This window comes from Schistocerca piceifrons, chromosome 5 (genome assembly GCF_021461385.2).
Source record: "Schistocerca piceifrons isolate TAMUIC-IGC-003096 chromosome 5, iqSchPice1.1, whole genome shotgun sequence".
NCBI lineage: Eukaryota > Metazoa > Arthropoda > Insecta > Orthoptera > Acrididae > Schistocerca > Schistocerca piceifrons.
In genome coordinates, this window is record NC_060142.1 from 258,260,476 (window position 1) to 258,285,679 (window position 25,204).

The 25,204-nt window shown below is 39.3% G+C and overlaps 1 protein-coding gene across 1 annotated transcript in view; it reads right to left on the reverse strand.

Annotated features, from left to right (window-relative positions):
* Positions 1 to 25,204, reverse strand: part of LOC124798930 (cilia- and flagella-associated protein 91-like) — a 291,175-nt gene that overhangs the window by 219,122 nt on the left and 46,849 nt on the right. Inside the window, exons 4-6 of the mRNA XM_047262463.1 lie at positions 17,635 to 17,803; positions 5,138 to 5,320; positions 4,872 to 5,021 (exon numbers count right to left, since the gene is read on the reverse strand). Of these exons, the coding sequence (XP_047118419.1) occupies positions 4,872 to 5,021; positions 5,138 to 5,320; positions 17,635 to 17,803 (502 nt within the window). The remainder of the gene's footprint in view (positions 1 to 4,871; positions 5,022 to 5,137; positions 5,321 to 17,634; positions 17,804 to 25,204) is intronic.

A 25,204-nucleotide genomic window follows, 5' to 3' on the forward strand; every position in this document is an offset into this window, starting at 1 on the left:
TCTGATGATTGGAACTTATGCTGGCCAGAGGAAGAAACTGGGAAGTTGATTAAGTATTATTGAGAATTATGGACACTATGATATTCAAAAATGTATGCAAAAGCTACAAGAAAATGTTTATTTCTATAATATGGCTAAAAAGATAAGGAAATAACTATCTACTTGTGACAAGTGTCAGAGAGCCAACATAAGTAACAGAACTTGTCAAGATCAGATGCAAAATATAACACCTGAGAAACCTAAGGATTTAGTTGCTGTGGATTTTTATGGAAGTTTTCCAAACAGTAAAAATGGTTCTTGTTATATTTTTGCTGTGGTTGATGTTTTCCCCAAATAAATAACATTAAATCCTGTCAGAAAAGATACAAGTATGAGGATTAATGTTAAAATTGAAAATGATTACTTCAAAAATGTAGGAAAACCTAAACTAATGCTGTCAGACAATGGATCACAGTCGTATCAAAGTGTTGGAAATCATTCATAGAAAAATCTGGTATTAGACACATTTTAATTTCAGTTTATAATCCTTAAACCAATGCAGGAGAGAGATATATGCATGAAATTAATCATCTACATCACACATATTGTAGCCATGAACACCCTCCATCGTATGAATGCATCAATGATTTTGAAGATGTAATGAATAGTTTGCATCACAGTTCCACAGTCACCTTTTGAAGTTATGCTTCAAAATAAACTGGCAAATCTTATCTCTGAATTAGTAGATTGTCTACCATGCACTGTCATGTTTACTTAAGAGCGTGAAGCGGTTGTGAGAGAAACTATGAAAAAGCAGGATGAGATACAGAAGAAAAGACACAATAACAAGGTAAAAATCACTAAGTTCAAGTACATTCTTATTAAATCACATGAGAAACCTAAAATGTTAACATCTTAGTTAAAATACTTTTTTGATATCTATACTGGTCCTACCAGTTGATTTATCCTAAATCTAAAAAACTTCTTAGGCTAAGAAATATTACCTCATTGAAGGCAAACTAACAAAAAAGTAAAGATTACTAAAGAAAAGGACACTTACTGGAGTGTTTTAGAAACCAAATGCTTTCTACCATCCATAAAGAACTATGTAGTCACAGTTTTTCATAAATTTTTGCACCAACAACTTAAATGTGGTAACTTACTATTTTTGGTTATGCTGTGTTACTTCTCTACAGGTTGGAAATAAGTCATGACTGATTGGCTGATTTGGGGGAGGGGACCAAACAGGGAAGGGAAGGATGGGGAAGGTAGTCAGCCATGCTCTTTCAAAGGAACCATCCTGGCATTTGCCTGAAATGATTTGGGGAAGTCACTAAGTCATGATTTTTATTTTATTATATTCTTTCGTGAATAGTAATTATTTTTTACAGTGTTATTTGTGAATGTTTAGAGTAATGTTTTAACTATCTAATAATTTGAAAAGCTGAAGCTTTAAGTACAAATCTCAGTCACTCCCTGAGTATTTATTCAGTTCTTCAAATGGTTCAAATGGCTCTGAGCACTATGGGACTTAACTTCTAAGGTCATCAGTCCCCTAGAACTTAGAACTACTTAAACCTAACTAACCTAAGGACATCACACACACCCATGCCTGAGGCAGGATTCGAACCTGCGACCGCAGCGGTCGCGCAGTTCCAGACTGTAGCGCCTAGAACCGCTCGGCCACCTCAGCCGGCTATTCAGTTCTTAATATAACTTACTTTGCGGTATATAATAGACTCTGGAATCTGCAAAATGACCATTACAGCATTTATTTTTGCTGTCTATAATTATCTGTGATACAACAAAACTTTGATATTTCTTGTGTACTAGTTTTGGGAAGGTGTCTGGAAAGCACCACACCATTTCTCACAAAATAATAGCAATATCTTGTGATGTATACGATTTACTTGTATTTACTGTGATAGATTTTTCCTCTCTAATGTTTAATATTATTTTTGTATAGGTATTGAGCTATCACGTTGCCCCATTGAATCAGTGTACTTTATGTAGATGTGAAAGAAGAATTAAAATGTGACAGTGACAAATATCTAATGAACAACACTTTCAAGCAAATTTCAGTGTAGTTGATATTTTTTAACATAACTTATGGGCAATATTTTTAACATAAGTAGCTAAATAACTCAGTTTTCAGAAAACAACATGTAAGAATGAGCTAGTTGTCTTATACTGTAACATAATTTGAAAGCCTTGGAAAGCAATTTTTCATATGTTATTGTATAATCTATTATGTGACATGTAAACTAATGAATACACAATGTTTGTAGCAATCAAAAACTAAAGGACAAAATAAACGATAAAATCAGTGGACTAGCACGTAGAATAAAGGGGCTTAAAATCTGATAAGCACTAGTTTATGAAATTTTATACCTGGTGATGTGTGAAGGACTTGAAGAATTAGTGAAAAATGTAACATTCTACAACCTGGTTGCAAAAACGTTTCATTTATGTACTAAGCAAAAGGAGGCATTACCAAACAATAATATTTCACTAATTGAAGACAGTTTTAAAAATGGTGGTATATAAAGGATTTTAAACGTTTTTGTTTAGTGGTCACCAGTAGACATTTGTTGGTCACAATATTTTTGGTTTTCTCAAGATACTTAAAGATATTTACATGAAATACAAGTTTAACTGTAATACCACTGTGATAAAATCAAAGAATGTAGCTTTATGTCAAGGGAGATATTTTTGTTACATGTACTATCTTTCGCTTAGCCTGTGTATGTTTTATGATATTTAGCAACAATTTGAGAGCTACAGAATAGGTAAAAGGTCAGACTTTGTAATTGTTTTGTGAGCAAAGAACATTGTAGTAAAATTTTCCTCTTGTTCTCATTTGAATGAAGTAATTATGCTAAGGTAGTCAAAATATTGTGCATCAGGTAATGAAGAACCTATTTTTATTGAATTGTTTCACTCCAAAATCTTCTTGGCATAATCAGTTACATTATTTTGTATCAAAATGTTTCCCAAATTTTTTGATTTCAAAATTTTTGGTGGGAACTGTAATAAAACTGGTTATGGTGAGATAAATGTACTAACCAATCTTTGACCATATGAAATGACTGATTCCAAATTTGAAGACTCAAAACCCAGAAATCCACTACCAAGTAGCTATACAAAAATGTATAAACATCAAAATATATAAACACTTAATGTAATCACAATGATGATTGTGGACTTCTTAAAAAGATAAGTAATCATAAACAATTATTTGTAGATTATTTCTGAAATATATGTTTCAAACATGATTTTGCACAAATATACTGTTATATGATAGTATTTTCTTTACTACATGTTGTTAGAGGTAAATCTTTGTCTTTGGGTAGTTAGTAGCACAAGTTGATAGTGGGAGGATGGAGTACAAGTTATTTATGTTGTGTTACCATTGTGGCTGATGCTGTTTTGTATTGTGCAGTGAAATGACTGAAAATATATGAGTTCAACACCAACAAGTCCACCAGCATTCAAGTTATTTCAAAGAATGAACACAAGCATCCTCTAGAGCAGTATAAAAAGTTACATTTCAGAATGGACTACGGCCCTACAATGTGCAACAAAGACGAAGAATAAAAATGGAGTATTATGAAAACTGTTTATTCAAATTCTACCATTGCTACCTCTCCCTGCAGTGTGCCACTATTGCAGTGAGCCAAAGTCCTGTGAAAATATGACCAGACGACCAATTTATTAATTTACTTCAAAATCAATAAATCAATTTTAGCCTACAAGAGGGTGGTGATGGTCAGACTGTCCATCTCCTACTCCCACCTCCCTATGTCCATATCCTTGCCCCCCCCCCCCTCTCTCCCTGTCCACCTCCTTTTTGTCCCTCTCCCTGTTCATCTCTTCCTCCCCCCACACTCTCTCTCCCCATCTCCACCACCCCCCTCTCTCTCCACCTCCTCCTCTTCTCTCTCTTTGTCCATCTTCTCCTCCCACCTCCCTCTGTGCGTTACCTCCTTCACCCTCTCTCTGTCCAGTCCTCATCATCTCTCTCTCCATCCAACTCCTCTCTCTGACCATCTCCTCCTTCTCCCTCTCTCTGTCCATCTCGTCCTCCCACCTGCCTCTGTGCATTACCTCCTCCACCCTCTCTGTCCATGCCCTTCTCCCCCCCTCTCTTTCATTCTCTCTGTCCATCTCCTCCTCCTCCTCCTCTCTCTGTCCATCTCCTCCTTCCCCCCCTCTCTGTCCATCTTCCTCTCCCTCTCTTTCCTCCATTTACACCCCTCCTCTCTCTCCTTTCATCTGGTCCCCTCCACTCTCTCTGTCAATCACCTCCACCACCCTTTCCCTGTCCACTTCGTAGCCCCTCCGTCTGTCCATCTCCTTCTCCCATTCTCCCTGCCCATCACCTCCCCTCCCCTCCCCTCCCCTCTCTCTGTCCATCTCTCCCTTCTCTCTCTCTGTCAATTACCTCATCCACCATTTCTTTATCCATCTTCTCCTCATCCCTCTCTATCCATCTCCTCCCACCAATTTATGACCAAGTCCTCCTCCCCCCTTTCTCCTCCCATCTCCTCACCCCCCTCTCTTTCCATCTCCTTCTCCCCCTCTCTCTATCATTATATTTTCTCACTTCTGTTTGTCCATCTCCTCCTCTCCCCCCTATCTGCCAATCTCCTATGTCATGCCATTTCCACTTCCATCCTTGGCTCAATGGGAAATGGTCCTTACCCCCACAGTACATCTTTCCAGAGAAACAGTGGTATCTGTACGCAGCTAGATTGCACACACACACACACACACAAACACACAGACACACACACACACACAAATTTTTACTACATATATTTTCTGGTGGAACAAAAATACATACAGAAGTGTACAAATAATAATAAAACAGTATCTAATTACTGCAGTACCTTTTAAATCCTTATACAACTTTGCAAGAACTTCATCAGTCCATCTTGTTTCATGAATGCATAATTCACGACGTTTCCGTTTTAAAGCTGTAGCTTTGATAAAATCATATGTAGGAATCCATTTAGGCATTTTTTCAAGGATTTCAAGTCCTGTTCATATAAAATGAAGGCTTTTTTTACACAGAGAATTATGAGTTAGTATTATTAAAAGCTTTCTAATATGCTGCATTCAAAAATAAATAAAAATAAATATTTAACAACTTTACCTTTCATTTGTGATAGAAAATTACTCTGTATGGTTATTACTTCATGTCTTCTCTTTGGGTTTTCTCCATGTCTCATAAGGGGCCCATAAAATTCAGATGTCTTATCAGTATACTCATCTATGACATTTGGTTTACGGTACCTCATGCTCACTCCCTTATGTTTGTTCGTCAGTTTTCGAAGAGCTGATATAAAATACATAAATATAAAATAAGTATACAAATTATGAAATTATAAAAATATATTGAATAAATCCATCATAATCCAAAAAATAATAAAAAAAATTTAATGTTTCTGCTCCACATTGTATGAAAAAATAAAAATTATGCAAGCAAACATCATATTTACATCCAAATCCACATTTATACTCAGTAAGCCACGTTATGGGTTGCGGGAAGAGTACTAAGTGCACTAATATCATTTCTGCCTATGTTACTTCAGTCATAAGCAGTGTTTGTGAAGATTTAGTGTTGATAAGCCTATGAGTGAGTGCAAATTTCACTGATTTTGTGGTCAATGTAATTTTATGACATATATATATAATGGAAGGAAACATTCCACGTGGGAAAAATTATATATAAAAACAAAGATGAGGTGACTTACCGAACAAAAGCGCTGGCAGGTCGATAGACACACAAACAAACACAAACATACACACAAAATTCAAGCTTTCACAACAAACTGTTGCCTCATCAGGAAAGAGGGAAGGAGAGGGGAAGACGAAAGGAAGTGGGTTTTAAGGGAGAGGGTAAGGAGTCATTCCAATCCCGGGAGCGGAAAGACTTACCTTAGGGGGAAAAAAGGACAGGTATACACTCGCACACACGCACATATCCATCCACACATACAGACACAAGCAGACATATTTCTGCTTGTGTCTGTATGTGTGGATGGATATGTGCGTGTGTGCGAGTGTATACCTGTCCTTTTTTCCCCCTAAGGTAAGTCTTTCCGCTCCCGGGATTGGAATGACTCCTTACCCTCTCCCTTAAAACCCACTTCCTTTCGTCTTCCCCTCTCCTTCCCTCTTTCCTGATGAGGCAACAGTTTGTTGTGAAAGCTTGAATTTTGTGTGTATGTTTGTGTTTGTTTGTGTGTCTATCGACCTGCCAGCGCTTTTGTTCGGTAAGTCACCTCATCTTTGTTTTTTTTTATATATATATATATATATATATATATATATATATATATATATATATATATATATATATATATATATAGGCAGTAATATGTTTTTTTGACTCTTCTTGATATATAAAATTTTTTTAATAGTAAGTTATCAATTCAATAATATGCTGTCCTGTAATGAAATGAATGGAATCAATGAGAATGATATCACTGGAATGTAAAGACATAAAAGGATATCAGCAAAATCCACTGAGACATGCTGAATCTGCAATAAAATGAATATGTTGTGACAAATGAAAATTTTTGCCATACCAGATATGAACCTTGATCTCTCAATTATCTCATTCAAATGCTTTAAGCATTAGCCTTTCTGAGAATTCCTCCAGGGATGACTTAAACATTTGAAAATCACTAATGTTTCCATATATTATGCCTGAACATTACAATTAGATTTCTCTCACAGTGTAAGTGTAAATAACACCCATGGGAAATGGATTTGGCAGGGCATTGTGCCTATCCTACAACTATTCTTATGTACTGGTTTCACGTGAAATTTCTTCAGATACCTGTCGCCAGACATTCAGTAATTATTACAGTTTACAATAATTTATTGCTATGTACCCACCTTCATAGCCAGGGTCACTAATGAATGCCTATGCAGTGGCGTTCCAGTGGGAGGTAAGCACGTTCAAATCCCGATGGTGGATGGAATTTTCACTGCTAGTATTTGGTCAGCAAGGGGAAGAAAGATGATGATGTGCAAATCCTGACCATCAATCTTTGCAGCCATATCCTCAATCACATTCCAAACCTCTCCACAGTATCCTATGAAGTGAGATCAAGTGACACTGATGATGGTGATCCATCAGTCACATGTGGACACTAAGCTCGGCAGCTCCTTGGTGCTGTTTGAAAGGAGTAGACTATGTGCTGACACTGGATTTCACACTGTTCCTTCATCATCATCATTGTCATTGTCCATAAAATCTTCAGGGTTTGTGAATGCATTGTCAATATGTAAACTGGAGAAACTTTACATACTGACACCGCAGTAACATACCATGAAGATGGCCACAGAAGCCTATATTTACATCATCATCATCATACATGACAAACATAGCACCTCAGTATACGTGCATCTGTTACACTCACCTACTCTCTACAAACACACATACGACACAAGTCTTACATATCGCAAAGAAAGGGATTAATGTGCATAGAAAAGAGACACCCCTTCTCTTAGGTGGCTGAACCAACACTGTGGCATATCCAATTGAACAATTCCATATGACATTTTCATCAGCAATTCCAATCATATGATTAAACAATAATGAGTGTTTCTACCTGTTCGGGGACAAAATGTTAAATTTATTTTTGTTAAGGATCAATTTCCAGGCCATGCACCAAAGATTAACCCTCTATATTTCACCCGCATTTTATTGCTAAGTTTTGGTGCTGTGACTTTCCTATGCAGAACAAAATAATCCAAAACACCTTCAAGGAGCTTTTAACTTTATTCACCTGCTTTTTGTTCTTGAACCATCATATTGTTATTGTCCTACTACCATGTTTATCTTCACTTATTATTCCTCACTTACTTTCATTTTATGCTTTTTTGTTTTATTCTAAATTTTCACTTTTGTCATTCCAGTTCATCAATCTTGTGCATGCTCTTTTACTATATGGATCAAACCAAGAGAGAGAAAGCTGCAGTAATCTCCTAAATTGTGAAAAAACTGAAGAAGTATCCTGAAAAAAGCTGTCAGATTTCTTGGTCTGACTTCCAGTAAATTACAAGATATTAAATCTGAGGGCAGAGAAAAAAAGGTGAGGCAAATAATAACGTAAAATGGAATGAATCATAATTTCCTAAGTAAGAAAGTATGGCACTCACTTAGCACCAGCAAGCAGGAAAATCTGTCAGTATGTCTGCAGGAGCTAGTCATCATGCTTTAAAACTCTTCATGGATATAGAAGAGTAATGAAATTCACCAAATTATGTAAATGTGGCTCGCAGTATTACCATGTTTAATTCCATTATAAAAACCATGCAATTCAAGACTGATGAGACACAATATTTGCTCTGGAAGTCATGTCATGGAAGTAAAATTCATACACCAAATCAACTTTAGAACAGTGAGAAGCAGATATTATTGTTTATTCTCTTACCATCATAACCATTTTTCTGGTATGGTAAAAGAAAAAGTTTTGCAATAAGTTATTGCTGCTTTTGTGGTCTTCAATCCAAAGACACAAGCCACTCCACCTTGGTAAGTTCTGTGGGTTTATTGGGCGAGGGGAGTAAGAAGTTAGTGTGACTATAACGTGGAACTTGCAATAAGATAATAGTTAAAAGCTGGGCAAATATTTCACACACAATGAAGATTAAAAGTCGAACAGAATAAATATAAATTTCCATGTTCCTACCTTTTATTGTCAATAGCTTAGTGATCACCTCACTGAAAAAAAAGGCATTCTCTCTTCTTTTGATTAAGTAACTCTTATCTGTGACAGGCCTGAAATACTTAATGGTATAAAGTAGATCTGGGTATCACGCAACACACTGTCAAAGAACAGATGCAGACTTGCTGTGCCAATAATTTGATGGCGACCTGCCCCTTACCATGCATTCCTGTAATTTTTTTCTCATCTTTTATTTGCTCTTGGAAAGGAGAAGGAGGGCCGTTGTAGAAATGAGTTCTTTTGAGCCACAGCAGTCAAGCTGGCAATGGGGGAGTTGTATCCCAATTCAGAAAAATAATTTATCATAGGCATTTTATTTTTGAAGTAGAGCACTTGTGCCCGTATATAGTCACATGATGAGTTTCTGCCCCACAATATTAGAAAGCTGTATAGAATATGCCTAATACCTATCACCCAGCAGGTCTGAACATCCTTTAATAAATTCTGCTGTTGTCTGCCTCCTTTCCTTACCTCCTCCCTCCTTGACCACCCCTTTTTTCTGCAAATGTTTTCCCACTCCTCTTATCTTCCTCATTTACATCTCTGTCTTATATTTAGCTATTTTCCTTGTTGTCTTTTCTTGTACTATATATTTCTTGCTTTAATCTGCCGTTCAGTTAACTTCAACTTCTCAAACATTTTCTTCTTTTTCTCTCACTTATCTTCCAAGATATTCTGTTGTAAGCCTTTCATTGTACATTGCCCTCATCTCATTTTCAATATCATCACCCTTTTTGCAAACTCCTGGGTGATTTTTAATTTAATTCCTGAATAGTCATGTTTAGCTTTACCTACCAAATCAACCAGTCTCTAATACTTAAAGATAGTATTTATGAAATCTTTATTCTTATCTAACTTTTTTCTATGACTTTCATTTCAGAAATCCTTTTCTTTGCACATATTTTTAGGAACAAAAGTAAATGCAATTAGTCTCATACATTTATTAGAATGAAATGAATCATTAGTTCCCAAGTCTACATCTACATACCACCATGGTGTGCATGGCAGAGGGTTTGTCCCATTGTACCAGTTATCAGGATTTCTTCCTGTCCCATTTATGTATGAAGCACAAGAAGAATGATTGAATGCCTCTATGCGTGCAGCAATTTTCTAATCTTATCCTCATGATCCCTATGTGCGTCATACATATGGGGTTGATGTATATTCCTAGAGACATCATTTAAAACCAGTTCTTGAAACTTTGCTAACAGACTTTTGCGGTATAGTTTACATCTATCTTCAAGAGTCTTCCAGTTCAGTTCCTTCAGTATCTCCGTGACACTTTCCCACAGGTCAAACAAACCTGTGACCATTTGTGCTGCTCTTCTCTGTATACATTCAATATCCCATGTTAATCCTATCTGGTATGGGTCCCACACACTTGAGCAATATTCTAGAATGGGTCTCATGAGTGATTTGTAAGCAATCTCTTTTGTGAACTTTTGCACTACCCCAGTATTCTACCGATAAGTCGAAGTCTGCCACCTGCTATACCCATGCCTGAACCTATGTGATTATTCCATTTCATAGCCCTACAAAGTGTTACACCCAGGTATTTGTATGAGTAGGCTGATTCCCACAGCAATGTTTTTTTCAATTTCATGAAATGCAAAATATTACATTTCTGAACATTTAGAGCAAGTTGCCAATTGCTGCACCATGCTGAAATCTTACAAAACCTGACTGAATATTTATGCAGCTTCTTTCAGGTAGTACTTCACTAAAGATAACTGCAGCTCTGCAAAAAGCCTGATTTTACTATTAATATTGCCTGCAAGGTCATTAATATACAATATGAACAGCAAGGGTCCCAACACACTTCCCTGGGGCACACTCGAAGTTACTTGTTCATCTGATGATGACTCTCCATCCGAGATAACGTGCTGTGTCCTCCCTACCAAACAGTCTTCAGTCCTGTCACAAGTTTCATTTCACACCCCATATGATCGTACTTTTGCCAAAAAGCATAGGTGTGGTACTGAGTCAAATGCATTTTGGAAATCAAGCAATACTGCATCTATCTGGTTGGCTTGATCCAAAGCTTACAGTATGTCACATGAGAAAAATTGAGTTGGATTTCACATGATTGATGTTTTCAAAATGCATGCTGATTGGCATTGAGGAGGTCATTCTCTCCAAGATACCTCATTATGTTTGAGCTCACAATATGTTCAAAGATTCTACAATGAATTGATGTTGAGGATATTTGACGGTAGTTCTGTGGATCACTTGTACTACCCTTCTTGTAGACAGGTGTTGCCTGTGCCTTTCTACCAAGAACTGGGCACAGTTTTTTGTTTGAGGGATTTACGATACATTATAGTTACAAGAGGGGCTAACTCAGTCAAAATTTCAGTAGGAATCTGATAGAGATTCCATCAGGCCCTAGAGCTTTGTTCAGTTTTAACAATTTCAGCTGTTTCTCTACACCACTGACACTAATACTTATTTAATTCATCTTATCAGTGGTGCAAGGATTAAATTGGGGCAATTTTCCTGGGTTTTAGTTTGTAAAGTAACTTTTGAAAATGGAGATATGCATTTCAACTTTTGCTTTGCTACCCTTAATTTCAGTTCTTGACTCATTTGCTAGGGACAAGACTCAAATTTTGGGGCCACTAACAGCCTTTACATACGACCAAAATTTCTTTGGAGACTGTGAAAGCTCACTTGACAATATTCTGCTACAGTAGTCATTGAAGACAACATGGATTGCTCTCTTAACAGACAGCCAAACATGTTTCGTTCAGCATCTCTCTATCTATAGCTATACACTTTACTTCTTTACAGTGACTGTATACCATGGAGGTTCCCTCCTATTATGAACTGTTCTGCTGGGTACATAACTATATAGTGCAAGATCAACTACTCTTTTAAACTGAGCCCTGTCCTGAAAGTTTCAAGTTCCTCACTGAGATATGACACTAATGATTTTTTATCTAGTTTACTGAACACACATATCTTTCTGCTTGTCTTAGTTGTCCTTTGTATTTTGGTAATCATTTTTGCCGCAACTGCATCACGGTCACTGATACCAGTTTCAAAGTTGACATCCTCAATGAGGTCAGGTCTATTTGTTTCCATTAGATGCAGTATATTTCCGTTATGAGTGAGGTTCCTAATTATCTGTTATAGATAGTTTTCAGAGAAGGCATTTAGTAAAGTTTCACAGGATGTCTTATAATGGTCATCACAGGGTGTATACATGGACAAGGAAAAAAAATTCCCAGATTTTCCCGGATCTCCCGGTTAAAAATACACTTTCTCCCGGGTGAAAATATACATTTTCCATGTTAAGTGAAAGTATATTTTCCCTCGGAACTGTAAAACTTATGAATCATTTGAATGGTTATGGTTTCCTACAGTGGCTTAGGATTTCCCGGCACTTTATAAAATGAAACCGGGGAAAAATAACACGTTTTGGAAAGTTCTTTGATGTGCAGCAACATGTATGCTGGATATTTTCATATTACGAAAGTATAAATTCGCATTCCACCAAACACGGCATGTTACTCTCCGAAGCATTGAAATCAAGATTACAATGCGCTTTTGTAACCTAGTCATAGCTCATGTCATGTGATCTTGCCAGCCGATGATAGCTGATATTCAGAGCATAGGACACGTGATGTAGTTAGCCAATAGCAACATCATTGTTAAGTAGTGTGAACACACAAATAGGGTAAGTAAAATACATAGTGCACCTACAAGAAAAGAAAAGCTTTCAGATATAGTATTGGTCTCTAAGATTAGTAAGCTGCAAGATAAGCTAAGCTTTCACATATAATGTTGGTCTTTTTTGCGCATTTTATGCTTTAAGATACATCCCACAAATGTGCCATTCTCGCACATAGTTCATCTTGCGTAACAGGAAATTTACTTTGAAAATAACGCTTTTCAAACCACAATTCGCAATTTTTCCCAAAATCTGTTAGAAGTAGATTTGTTCCAGCAGTTGCGAGAGACTGGCAGATAAGAGGCGTCACCACACTTGCGCGACGACATAGGAAGCCCGTATGTGTAAAACATTAAAAGATATTACATTATGTCATAAAATAAACAAGACATCAGAGGATACTCCAAGAGTATACCATACTGAAATGAATAATTCGGCTTAAGGTACACATTCATATGTCCAGATTGCCAACGAAGTAGGCCTCAACTTGATGCTCTTCAGTGTGGTTTTCGGCATGTTAAATTTTCTTGGAGTACCAGTACTGTATTTTCTCATGTTGAGTTCTTTATTATGGCATAATGCCATACGTGCTAGAAGATGTAAACGTGCATTTGAAATGCAGGGAACAGTTGAAACTAGCCAGACATATGTCTGCCTGTGTCTGTATATGTGCGGATGGATATGTGTGTGTGTGTGTGTGTGAGTGTATACCTGCCCTTTTTTCCCCTTAAGGTAAGTCTTTCCGCTCCCGAGATTGGAGTGACTCCTTACCCTCTCCCTTAAAACCCACATCCTTTCGCCTTTCCCTCCCCTTCCCTCTTTCCTGATGAAGGAACCTTGGGTTGCAAAAGCTTGAAATTTGTGTGTGTATATGTTATGTGGACATGTGTCCGGAAACGCTTACTTTCCATGTTAGAGCTCATTTTATTACTTCTCTGCAAATCACATTAATCATGGAATGGAAACGCACAGCAACAGAACGTACCAGTGTGACTTCAAACACTTTGTTACAGGAAATGTTCAAAATGTCCTCCGCTAGTGAGGATACATGCATCCACCCTCCGTCGCATGGAATCCCTGATGCGCTGATGCAGCCCTGGAGAATGGCGTATTGTATCACAGCCGTCCACAATACGAGCACGAAGAGTCTCTACATTTGGTACCGTGGTTGCGTAGACAAGAGCTTTCAAATGCCCCCATAAATGAAAGTCAAGAGGGTTGAGGCCAGGAGAGCAGAACATTTGCACTGAAATGAGGATTGACACATTGTTGGATGAACCATCCGCAGAAGTGTACCTGTGGAGGCCAATCAGCTGCTGATAGTGCCTGCACACGCTGTACATGGTACGGAAACAACTGGGTCTCCCGTAGCACTCTCCATACAGTGACGTGGTCAACGGTACCTCGTACAGCAGCAACTTCTCTGACGCTGACATTAGGGTTATCGTCAACTGCACGAAGAATTGCCTCGTCCATTGCAGGTGTCCTCATCGTTCTGGGTCTTCCCCAGTCGCGAGTCATAGGCTGGATGTTCCATGCTCCCTAAGATGCCGATCAATTGCTTCGTACGTCTTCCAGTCGGGACACCTTCATTCTGGAAATCTTCCTCAATAAAAATGTACCGCGCCACAGCTACTGCCCCGTGCTAATCCATACATCAAATGGGCATTTGCAAACATTGCACTGACTGCAAAACCACGTTCGTGATGAACACTAACCTGTTGATTCTATGTACTGATGTTCTTGATGCTTGTACTGTAGAGTAATGAGTCGCATGTCAACACAAGCACCAAAGTCAACATTACCTTCCTTCAATTGGGCCAACTGGCAGTGAATCGAGGAAGTACAGTACATACTGACAAAACTAAAATGAGCTCTAACATGGAAATTAAGCGTTTCCGGACACATGTCCACAAACATCTTTTCTTTATTTGTGTGTGAGGAATGTTTCCTGAAAGTTTGGCCGTACCTTTTTGTAACACCCTATATATATATATATATATATATATATATATATATATATATATATATATATATATATATATATATATATATATATATATATATATAAAAAATAGAGGGAAACATTCCACGTAGGAAAAATATATCTAAAAACAAAGATGATGTGACTTACCAAATGAAAGTGCTGGCAGGTCGACAGACACACAAACAAACACAAACATACACACAAAATTCAAGCTTTCGCAACAAACAGTTGCCTCATCAGGAAAGAGGGAAGGAGAGGGAAAGACGAAAGGATGTGGGTTTTAAGGGAGAGGGTAAGGATTCATTCCAATCCCGGGAGCGGAAAGACTTACCTTAGGGGGAAAAAAGGACGGGTATACACTCGCACACACACACACATATCCATCCACACATATACAGACACAAGCAGACATATTTAAAGACAAAGAGTTTGGGCAGAGATGTCAGTCGAGGTGGAAGTGCATATGTGTGGATGGATATGTGTGTGTGTGCGAGTGTATACCCGTCCCTTTTTCCCCCTAAGGTAAGTCTTTCCGCTCCCGGGATTGGAATGACTTCTTACCCTCTCCCTTAAAACCCACATCCTTTCGTCTTTCCCTCTCCTTCCCTCTTTCCTGATGAGGCAACAGTTTGTTGCGAAAGCTTGAATTTTCTGTGTATGTTTGCGTTTGTTTGTGTGTCTGTCGACCTGCCAGCACTTTCATTTGGTAAGTCACATCATCTTTGTTTTTAGATATATATATAGGGAAACATTCCACGTGGGAAAAATATATCTAAAAACAAAGATGATGTGATTTACCAAATGAAAGCGCTGGCAGGTCGATAGACACACAAACAAACACAAACATACACACAAAATGCAACCTTTCACAACCAATGGTTGCTTCATCAGGAAAGACGAAAGGATGTGGGTTTTAAGGGAGAGGGTAAGGAGTCATTCCAATCCCGGGAGCAGAAAGACTTACCTTAGGGGGAAAAAAGGACAGGTATACACTCGCACACACACACACACACACACACACACACACACACACACATATCCATCTGCACATACACAGACACAAGCAGACATTTGTAAAGGCAAAGAGTTTGGGCAGATATGTCAGTCGAGGCGGAAGTACAGAGGCAAAGATTTGTTGAATGACCGGTGAGGTATGAATGGCGGCAACTTGAAATTAGTGGAGGTTGAGGCCTGGTGGGTAACGAGAAGAGAGGATATACTGAAGGGCAAGTTCCCATCTCCGGAGTTCTGACAGGTTGGTGTTAGTGGGAAGTATCCAGATAACCCGGACGGTGTAACACTGTGCCAAGGTGTGCTGGCCATGCACCATGGCATGTTTAGCAACAGGGTGATCCTCATTACCAACAAACACTGTCTGCCTGTGTCCATTCATGCGAATGGACAGTCTGTTGCTGGTCATTCCCACATAGAAAGCTTCACAGTGTAGGCAGGTCAGTTGGTAAATCACGTGGGTGCTTTCACACGAGGCTCTGCCTTTGATCGTGTACACCTTCTGGGTCACAGGACTGGAGTAGGTGGTGGTGGGAGGGTGCATGGGGCAGGTTTTACACCGGGGCAGTTACAAGGGTAGGAGCCAGAGGGTAGGGAAGGTGGTTTAGGGATTTCATAAGGATGAACCAAGAGGTTACGAAGGTTAGGTGGACGGCAGAAAGACACTCTTCGTGGAGTGGGGAGGATTTCATGAAGGATGGATCTCATTTCAGGGCAGGATTTGAGGAAGTGGTGTCCCTGCTGGAGAGCCACATTCAGAGTCTGATCCAGCCCAGAAAGTATCCTGTCACAAGTGGGGCACTTTTGGGGTTCTTCTGTAGCAGGTTCTGGGTTTGAGGGGATGAGGAAGGGGCTCTGGTAATTTGCTTCTGTACCAGGTCGGGAGGGTAGTTGTGGGATGCGAAAGCTGTTTTCCGGTTGTTGGTGTAATGGTTCAGGGATTTCGGACTGGAGCAGATTTGTTTGCAACGAAGACCTAAGCTGTAGGGAAGGGACCGTTTGATGTGGAATGGGTGGCAGCTGTCATAATGGAGGCGTTGTTGCTTGTTGGTGGGTTTGATGTGGACGGACGTGTGAAGCTGGCCATTGGACAGATGGAGGTCAACGTCAAAGAAAGTGGCATGGGATTTGGAGTAGGACCAGGTGAACCTGATGGAACCAAAGGAGTTGAGGTTGGAGAGGAAATTCTGGAGTTCTTCTTCACTGTGAGTCCAAATCATGAAGATGTCATCAATAAATCTGTACCAAACTTTGAGGCTTCCTCTAAGTGACCCATAAATAGGTTGGCATACGAGGGGGCCATCCTGCTGAAGCAACCGTTGGTTGCGAAATCTTGAATTTTGTGTGTATGTTTGTGTTTGTTTGTGTGTCTATCATCATGCCAGCACTTTCGTTTGGTAAGTCACATCATCTTTGTTTTTAGATATATTTTTCCCACGTGGAATGTTTCCCTCTAATATATATAGACATGTCTGCTTGTGTCTGTGTATGTGCGGATGGATATGTGTGTGTGTGCGAGTGTATACCTATCCTTTTTCCCCCCTAAGGTAAGTCTTTCCGCTCCCGGGATTGGAATGACTCCTTACCCTCTCCCTTAAAACCCACATCATTTCGTCTTTCCCTCTCCTTCCCTCTTTCCTGATGAAGCAACCGTTTGTTGGGAAAGCTTGAATTTTGTGTGTATGCTTGTGTTTGTTTGTGTGACTATCGACCTGCCAGCACTTTCGTTTGGTAAGTCACATCATCAGCTGAAGAAACAAATTAAAAATTGTTCCATGGCCAGGACCTTAACACAGGTCTCCTTGCTTATTAGGCAGATGTGCTAGCCATTACAGCACCTAAATGTTATAGCTAACACAGTTGCATGAAGTACCCTTTTCCAATGCCCTCCCCAACACAAACTTCAGTTCATGTCTTCAGCTTATTTTCTCCTTCTCCAGCTTCTATCATTATCGCAGATATAGATGAGACTCAAATGTCTCAAGGAAAATTTAATTATATCAGATCTAAAGATCACCTACGCCTGAGGTACAGGCAGGATTTCACCATTATGTCCACTGCTAGGGTGTAGTTCGAATACTGGAGAACCTCGGCAATAGTGATGACTTAATTCCAATAAAACAAGAAACAGGGCAAGAAACCAGAAAACTATCATAATAACTGTGAAAATGTCATGACTAAGTTATCATATTTACAACACACAGTAGTAAGATAGTATGACAGAAATTTGTGCTCACCTCTGTTTGTTTCAATATTTATTTTGGTTGTCTTAATTTCCTTCTCCTTTTCCTTTAATCTTCTAAGTCTCTCTAATCTGTCAGCCATTTTAGTGGACAAAATTTTCTGAACTTCATCGAGATGGTGTTTTGCTAAGTCGAGACGCATTTGGTGAATTGTCTCTATTTCCTATTCAAACAACATGTAGAGAATACAATACCAATAATCATTAGTTATGCTAGCTTTCAATTTCTATTTGATGTGTTATATTTTCTTCTGCATCAGCAGATATTTTTCTGCTAAAGGCATTATGCATAATAGTTTTAATGATCATAAGAAAATTGCATACTGAGAAGAACTACTTTTAATAGGCGAAACAGATGAAGAATGGCCAATATAATTGCATGGAGCATCTGGTTTTTATAATTCATTCAGATATAGTAACCACTTGAGTGTCACTCTGGAATTTGTTTAACAGTAATGTTGACTTTTGCTTTATTGGAAAAGTTAATTCATCATTTTACAAAAAAATTAGCTACACATCTTCTCAAAGCTCTCTCCTTTAAGTTACATCCAGTACACTGACACTGGAAAGATAACTGAGATTTGCAAGTGCCACTAAGTATAATATTGTAGTGCTTAAAAGCTGCTGTAGAAGTAATAGCTAATGAGAAGTTTTAGTTTTAATACATACATAGTACTGTTGTATATTTTATAAAGAGCTACTCATAAAGAGAGTAATTATGAGCTTTATATCAATTATAAATATACAAATAACAGACTGCACAACTATATTGTGCTAAAATGGTTGTGCACTTTATACTTGTGTAGAGAATGCAGCTTGACCTAATCTTAATTTCTGCTGTACTGCCAGCATCAAGCATCATCTTTTGTTGATAGATAATAATTAACAAAACATTCAGCTAACTTAATGACATTTATACATTGCATATTCCATAAGTATAAGCCAGTCATTTTAGATTAAATCAACAACAATGAGTCATTTCCAAAAACCTATCAGGTGCCCTCTTCTACCATTCTGACCAGGCTCCACCCCGATGCCTGTATAAATTGGTTTGAAGAGTGGAACCCGCCACTAAATCATCTGCCTTGGCTAAAAGAATAACATCACGATGGATAAGTGTTAAAAATTGCTGTAGAGTACTGATATATATCAACAGTTTGATGACTGCCTACACTTTTTGTCACGTTGGACACTGTGAAGCAACCAGCATGAACTGAGATGTGGCTAGCCTTAGGGGCTGTAATTGTGCTTAGTGCTCCATGATTATGGAGAAAGGGCAGTTGATTTTTTAAAACGCAAACCTAATCTGGCAATAGCACAGGCTGAAATAGAGCAGCTAAGAGGCTCAGTTGGCAACAGGATCATACAGGATGTGTGACATTCTCGGAGTATTTTAAAGTTCACAACAATGTTTTATTCTGAAATGTTTTTCATATGCCTTTCAACCAAGTTACTGGTGTGAGTTCCTACATGCCTGCTAGAACCAAAGCACCAGCATCATGCCACCATTCCCAGTGCTCTGCTGAATAAACCAATTTCATGCAACTGAGGCAGCCAATAGGAAGCATGAGAAAGGAATCACATGGTGCTTGCTGGCCAAATCTTAGAGGGCAGAGCACAATGTAATCTCTCTTGGTTTCCAGGTTTTCAACAGAGCACACAGTCTCCTGCAATCTGTCGCTCTGTGCTTCTGGAGCAGACACCAGCTAAATCAGCCGTGAACCAACTTCTCACCCTCCTCCTATTTCAGCTATCACCCAGACTAGCAGGACGACTTATAGCCCAGCATGGATGAGCCCTTCTGTACTGTGAGTACCAAGAATATACCAGAATTTAGTTTATTCAACTCCTTCATTTAAAAAAATTCCTTTCTAATGCCCTCTACTCACATTCTGACCAGGCTTCAGCCCAAAACCTGTACAAATTGGTTTGAGAGGTGAGGTCCCTCACTGTTCAGTCTGAACGGAGGCCTATAAATTTTGTTTCATGTTTGATGCTGTGTGGTTGGTGAGAAGTTCGAGCAACACAGTGCTGCTGTTGTTATATGGCAGGTGCTGTCGAGCAGCAGCTGGGAGCGTGTTGCATTTACAAATTCTCTCATTCCCTCACTGCTGTGGGCAAAGCCTGCAGCAAACTGCCTGCCCGCCAGCCTGGCTTGAGAGTCACATCATGAGTCCATCATGCCACCCAGTGATGCGAGAAGCTGTCCAAGTGTGCATTGTGGGTCAGTCAGCACTGCCAAAGACCCTCTTGTCACCATATGCCAATGCTGAGTGCCACTTTCAAAGCGGTCTACTTGTACATGGCGAGCTACGTTGTGAGTTTGTGCAGCTCCTGTGGCCTTGCCAACAGTTGCCGTGATGGGCCAAGTAAAAGAGTGCACTATAAGCAACTATCACACTGTTCACCTGCCACTGTCACCCTCCTACCACTTCTGATGCCTGGCCTGCCAGCCAAGCTGATGGCCAAGATGACACACTGTCACCTTGCTGTTTGTTGCCGCCATGTCGTGCAGCCCATTTGCCGCCTACCCTCTGAGCAGTCCACCTGTTGTTGCACCACCTAAGGGTTGTGGCTTCAACCCTGGGGTGCCTCTACCTCAAAGCCATTGCTGCCAGTTGCAGCCAGGCCAACGCTGCTGACATGTGGGTGCCTAGTGCCTGCAGTCCCAGCTGTCCACATGTGCACTGTTGGTGCCGCCCATCACATGTGGCATCACATAGTGTCTTGATAAGTACATCTGAACATTTTGGCTATTGAGAGCAAATATTGACTAGGAAGATGTTGATCTGCATCTACATCTACATTTATACTCCGCAAGCCACCCAACGGTGTGTGGCGGAGGGCACTTTACATGCCACTGTCATTACCTCCCTTTTCTGTTCCAGTCGCGCGTAGTTCGCAGGAAGAAAGACTGCCGGAAAGCCTCCATGCGCGTTCGAATCTCTCTAATTTTACATTCGTGATCTCCTTGGGAGGTATAAGTAGGGGGAAGCAATATATTCGATACCTCATCCAGAAACGCACCCTCTCGAAACCTGGACAGCAAGGTACACTGCGTTGCAGAGCACCTGTCTTGCAGAGTCTGCCACTTGAGTTTGCTAAACATCTCCGTAACGCTATCATGTTTACCAAATAACCCTGTGACGAAACGTGCCGCTCTTCTTTGGATCTTCTCTATCTCCTCCGTCAACCCGATCTGGTACGGATCCCACACTGATGAGCAGTACTCAAGTATAGGTCAAACGAGTGTTTTGTAAGCCACCTCCTTTGTTGATGGACTACATTATCTAAGGACTCTCCCAATGAATCTCAACCTGGTACCCGCCTTACCAACAATTAATTTTATATGATCATTCCACTTCAAATCATTCCGCACGCATACTCCCAGATATTTTACAGAAGTAACTGCTAACAGTGTTTGTTCCGCTATTTTGTAAGCCACCTCCTTTGTTGATGGACTACATTATCTAAGGACTCTCCCAATGAATCTCAACCTGGTACCCGCCTTACCAACAATTAATTTTATACGATCATTCCACTTCAAATCATTCCGCACGCATACTCCCAGATATTTTACAGAAGTAACTGCTAACAGTGTTTGTTCCGCTATCATATAATCATACAACAAAGGGTCCTTCTTTCTATGTATTTGCAATACATTACATTTGTCTTTGTTAAGGATCAGTTGCCACTCCCTGCAGAAAGTGCCTATCCGCTGCAGATCTTCCTGCATTTTGCTACAATTTTCTAATGCTGCAACTTCTCTGTATACTACAGCATCATTCGCAAAAAGACGCATGGAACTTCCGACACTATCTACTAGGTCATTTATATATATTGTGAAAAGCAATGGTCCCATAACACTCCTTGTGGCACGCCAGAGGTTACTTTAACGTCTGTAGACGTCTCTCCATTGAGAACAGCACGCTGTGTTCTGTTTGCTAAAAACTCTTCAATCCAGCCCCACAGCTGGTCTGATATTCCGTAGGCTCTTACTTTGTTTATCAGGCGACAGTGCGGAACTGTATCGAACGCCTTCCGGAAGTCAAGGACACAGGGTGTCATACTTCTAAAACTGTGAACTGAGAAGCCTCACTTGAAAATGTTTTTCTGGACTTACAATTTAGTTTTGAATGGCAATATTCAAGGGTAACTTTCATCACTATGCTTAATTGCAATTTTTACAGATGGTTCAGATATGAAGATGAACATAGCAGCAGCAATGATAAGATAAGTGTGAAGTTTATTTATTTCAGCTACTGGGTAGCACTGGTGTCGGTATTGCAAGAAGAAAACAGACTGGCACTTAACTTTGTTTTACTCGATTAAAAGACTGTGTATTCTGTGATGGTGTCACTTGATGTCACTAGAGGAGTTTTAATTTTATAAGCAGGACATTCATTTTGTATTCTTGAGGCTATCACAGTTATGAAGATGAAGAATAAAAATGGAGGCACTGTCTACAGGTGGCATAATATGTAGATGTACACTATCACTCATTAATTTCAATACAGCCTGGTATTTCAGATTTACAACACAAATCAAATGTTATTTCTCACAAAATATAATTATATTAACTTCCACATACATAATAGAATCACGGTCATTATATTTTACTTTCATCAAGGTATCCATCTCTGGATTTAATGACTGCCTCACAAACTCGAGGCATGCAGTCAATCAGTTTTCGTAGATATCACGAATCTATATGATTCTACACATTCTTAACAATATTCCAGAGATGTTCCTTGCTGGATATATTAACTTCCCTGATAAGTCAGTCCACTTCATCCCAGACCATTTAATGGGATTACAATCAGGGCTTTGGGCTGGCCATACCACATCATTAAGCACTTTTTGTTTTTCCTTTGACGCAATATAGTTCGTACGGTATGCCAACCTATGTTTTGCGTCATTATCCTGTTGTACAGTGAACCCTTTCTCTATTAAGCACAATCCACTCTGTATTGCTTGATACTGATGTATGCAGTGGTATTGCTTCTCATCCATATGCCCTTCTATTTTCGCAATGTCGCCAACTCTATCTCTGGCAAAACATCCCCAAACCATAATAAACCTCTATCGTGTTTAATTGTTGGTAAAACACACTGCTGTGCTACCCTTTCCCCTACAAATCAGCAAACAAATATACTCCTTCTGGTTCCAAAAATCTTGAACTTCGATTCATCGGTGAATAACACCTTCATCCACTCTTCTGATGTCCAATTACAACGTTCCCTAGCCCATTCAAGTCTCTTCTGTTTATTTATGGGCCTTAGAAGGGGTTTTCTTGCTGTGACACATCCTTTCAAGCTGGTTTCAGTCAGTCTCCTTTTTACTGTTGGAACAGATATTGTCGTCTTCTGGAGGTGAAGGTGTATTGCACTCCCCCTATAGACACACTACACTATTTCACAATTTGGCAAATCGATAAACCTGCTTGGCTAAGAGCTACAATCACAGCACATTTTTCTACAGATACCTTCACTCACTTCAATGTCATGAAGGAACTGACGTGCAGGAACCACATGTTATGTATTGTAGCAATGCCTACCATTCGCAGCGGACATCACATCACTACAGGAAACAACATAGGTGCACCAAATGTGGCATCCATAGGCAAATAGGTAAACAAACATATCAGTTAGGTACATAATGTTTACGTACACAACATTGTTTGTTGGATACTACTGTATCTTGATTACAACAAACAAAAATCATGACATGTGTACAACTGTTGTACTATTCCATTGCTTCCTCAACTGTACCCACGGTATTAGACCTTATCTACAGAGAACTAGATGTCATTTATTGGCTGTATTGAAATTAATGAGTGGTAGTGTATGTTTGCCTAATGTTACTTTTTAAGATGATTATTGGGTGAAGTTTTCAATTACCTCCAGGACCCTGTAACTTATAAGATGTGGATTAGCAACCACTGAGTGCCCCAAATGATCATGAAAATTTTTCAAGTTTCATTTTCATGCCCCGAACTGTTCTTGTTTCATCTTTCCTACAGATATCTGACTGCCATTTTGTGCCCCCAATAGCAGTATGTTTCCTCCATTACAGAAGAGAGAGCAGTTAGGACTTTTTAATCCTTTCCTGTTCAGCACGACATCTTGATGGGAGCATAGGTTCCACAAACTTGGTAGTGTATATCAGATCACTAGAAAAAGTAGGCAACTATAGGCCTGCAGATCAACACCCATGGAAACACAGATAGCACCAACTGTTAATGAAAACACTAAGCTGTTGCATGACCTACCTGTCTGTGGGTCCAAAGGAATAAATTATTTTTTCCATTTTCTGTAGTGGTTACCCTCTTTCTTTCCATGTCTGTGTTCAATGTACATGTCCACCCATGAATGAGAAAAGGCAATAAAAAAATGTTGTAATTGGTTAACTCAACACATATGTGATGGAGTGTCCCAGGGCATGAGGCTGCAATGTATTGTATTAACATGATCATATACGTATGAGGAAAAACAGAGTAGCACCAGCGGTATGGGAGAAGAGTAACTGTAGACAAGGTAGGACAAAGAGTGAAAATGAACAGTGCCAGACAACCAGTTGCTCATCAACATAAAACTACAACGCAGGTTAGCAAACTGGACAAGTAGTTTCCCACTCTCTCAATTGCATGAAGCAACATCTGTGCATTTTTCTACTATTATCCAGTTGGGTAGCAATGTAAGGGCATGATATATATGATGTACACTGAGGATAGTACAATTATAAATGTTGTTTTGCTATCATCTTCTGAAGCACAGCAAGCTACATGTTTAACAAGGGACTGATATTGATGGTGTTGTGGGTAAGAGAAACCCAGTCTAAATGTAAATTTTAACTTACCCTACACAGAGTTTCCAGTATGAATAAAAAGTATTTAATGTCTGTTCTATCACATATGTTAAGTCAACATGTACTAGGGTGCACTGAAAAGTAATGCATTTGAATTTTTTATTCTGTTCTCAGTTTCAGTTGAGGTTTTGCATGTCATGTATATTTCTTGGTCAACTTTCCTGTTTCGCTGATGCAATTTTCAACCCTTTGCCACTAGAGGGCTCCGAAATGTAGTGTGAAACACAGCAGGATGTAACAGAAGAATGTCGTTGCATGAGAAACAGTATACTGTAATTGAATTTCTTACCACAAAAAAGATTGTCCACACATGAAGCACCCTCTCATTCAGCATGACAATGCAACATCACACAAGAGTGCTGTGACATTTGCAACAATCTGACACCTGGGATTCACTGTCTTCGATCATGCTTCATACAGTCCCAACTTGGTACCATCCAATTTTCACCTATTTTCAAAACTTAAAGAATACCTTCGAGGACTTCACTTTGACAGTGATGAAGCAGAGCAAGCAGAGATAAGTTTATGGCCCCATCAACAAAGCAAACATTCTACAGTGACAGTATCAATAAATTGGCCTATCATTGGGAGAAATGTGTTTGTCACTAGAGTGAGAAATAAATAAGTAGATATGAAGAATAAAGATGTAGAATGTTAATAAAACAATGGAAACCCCATGTAGGAATATCAACAGTGTA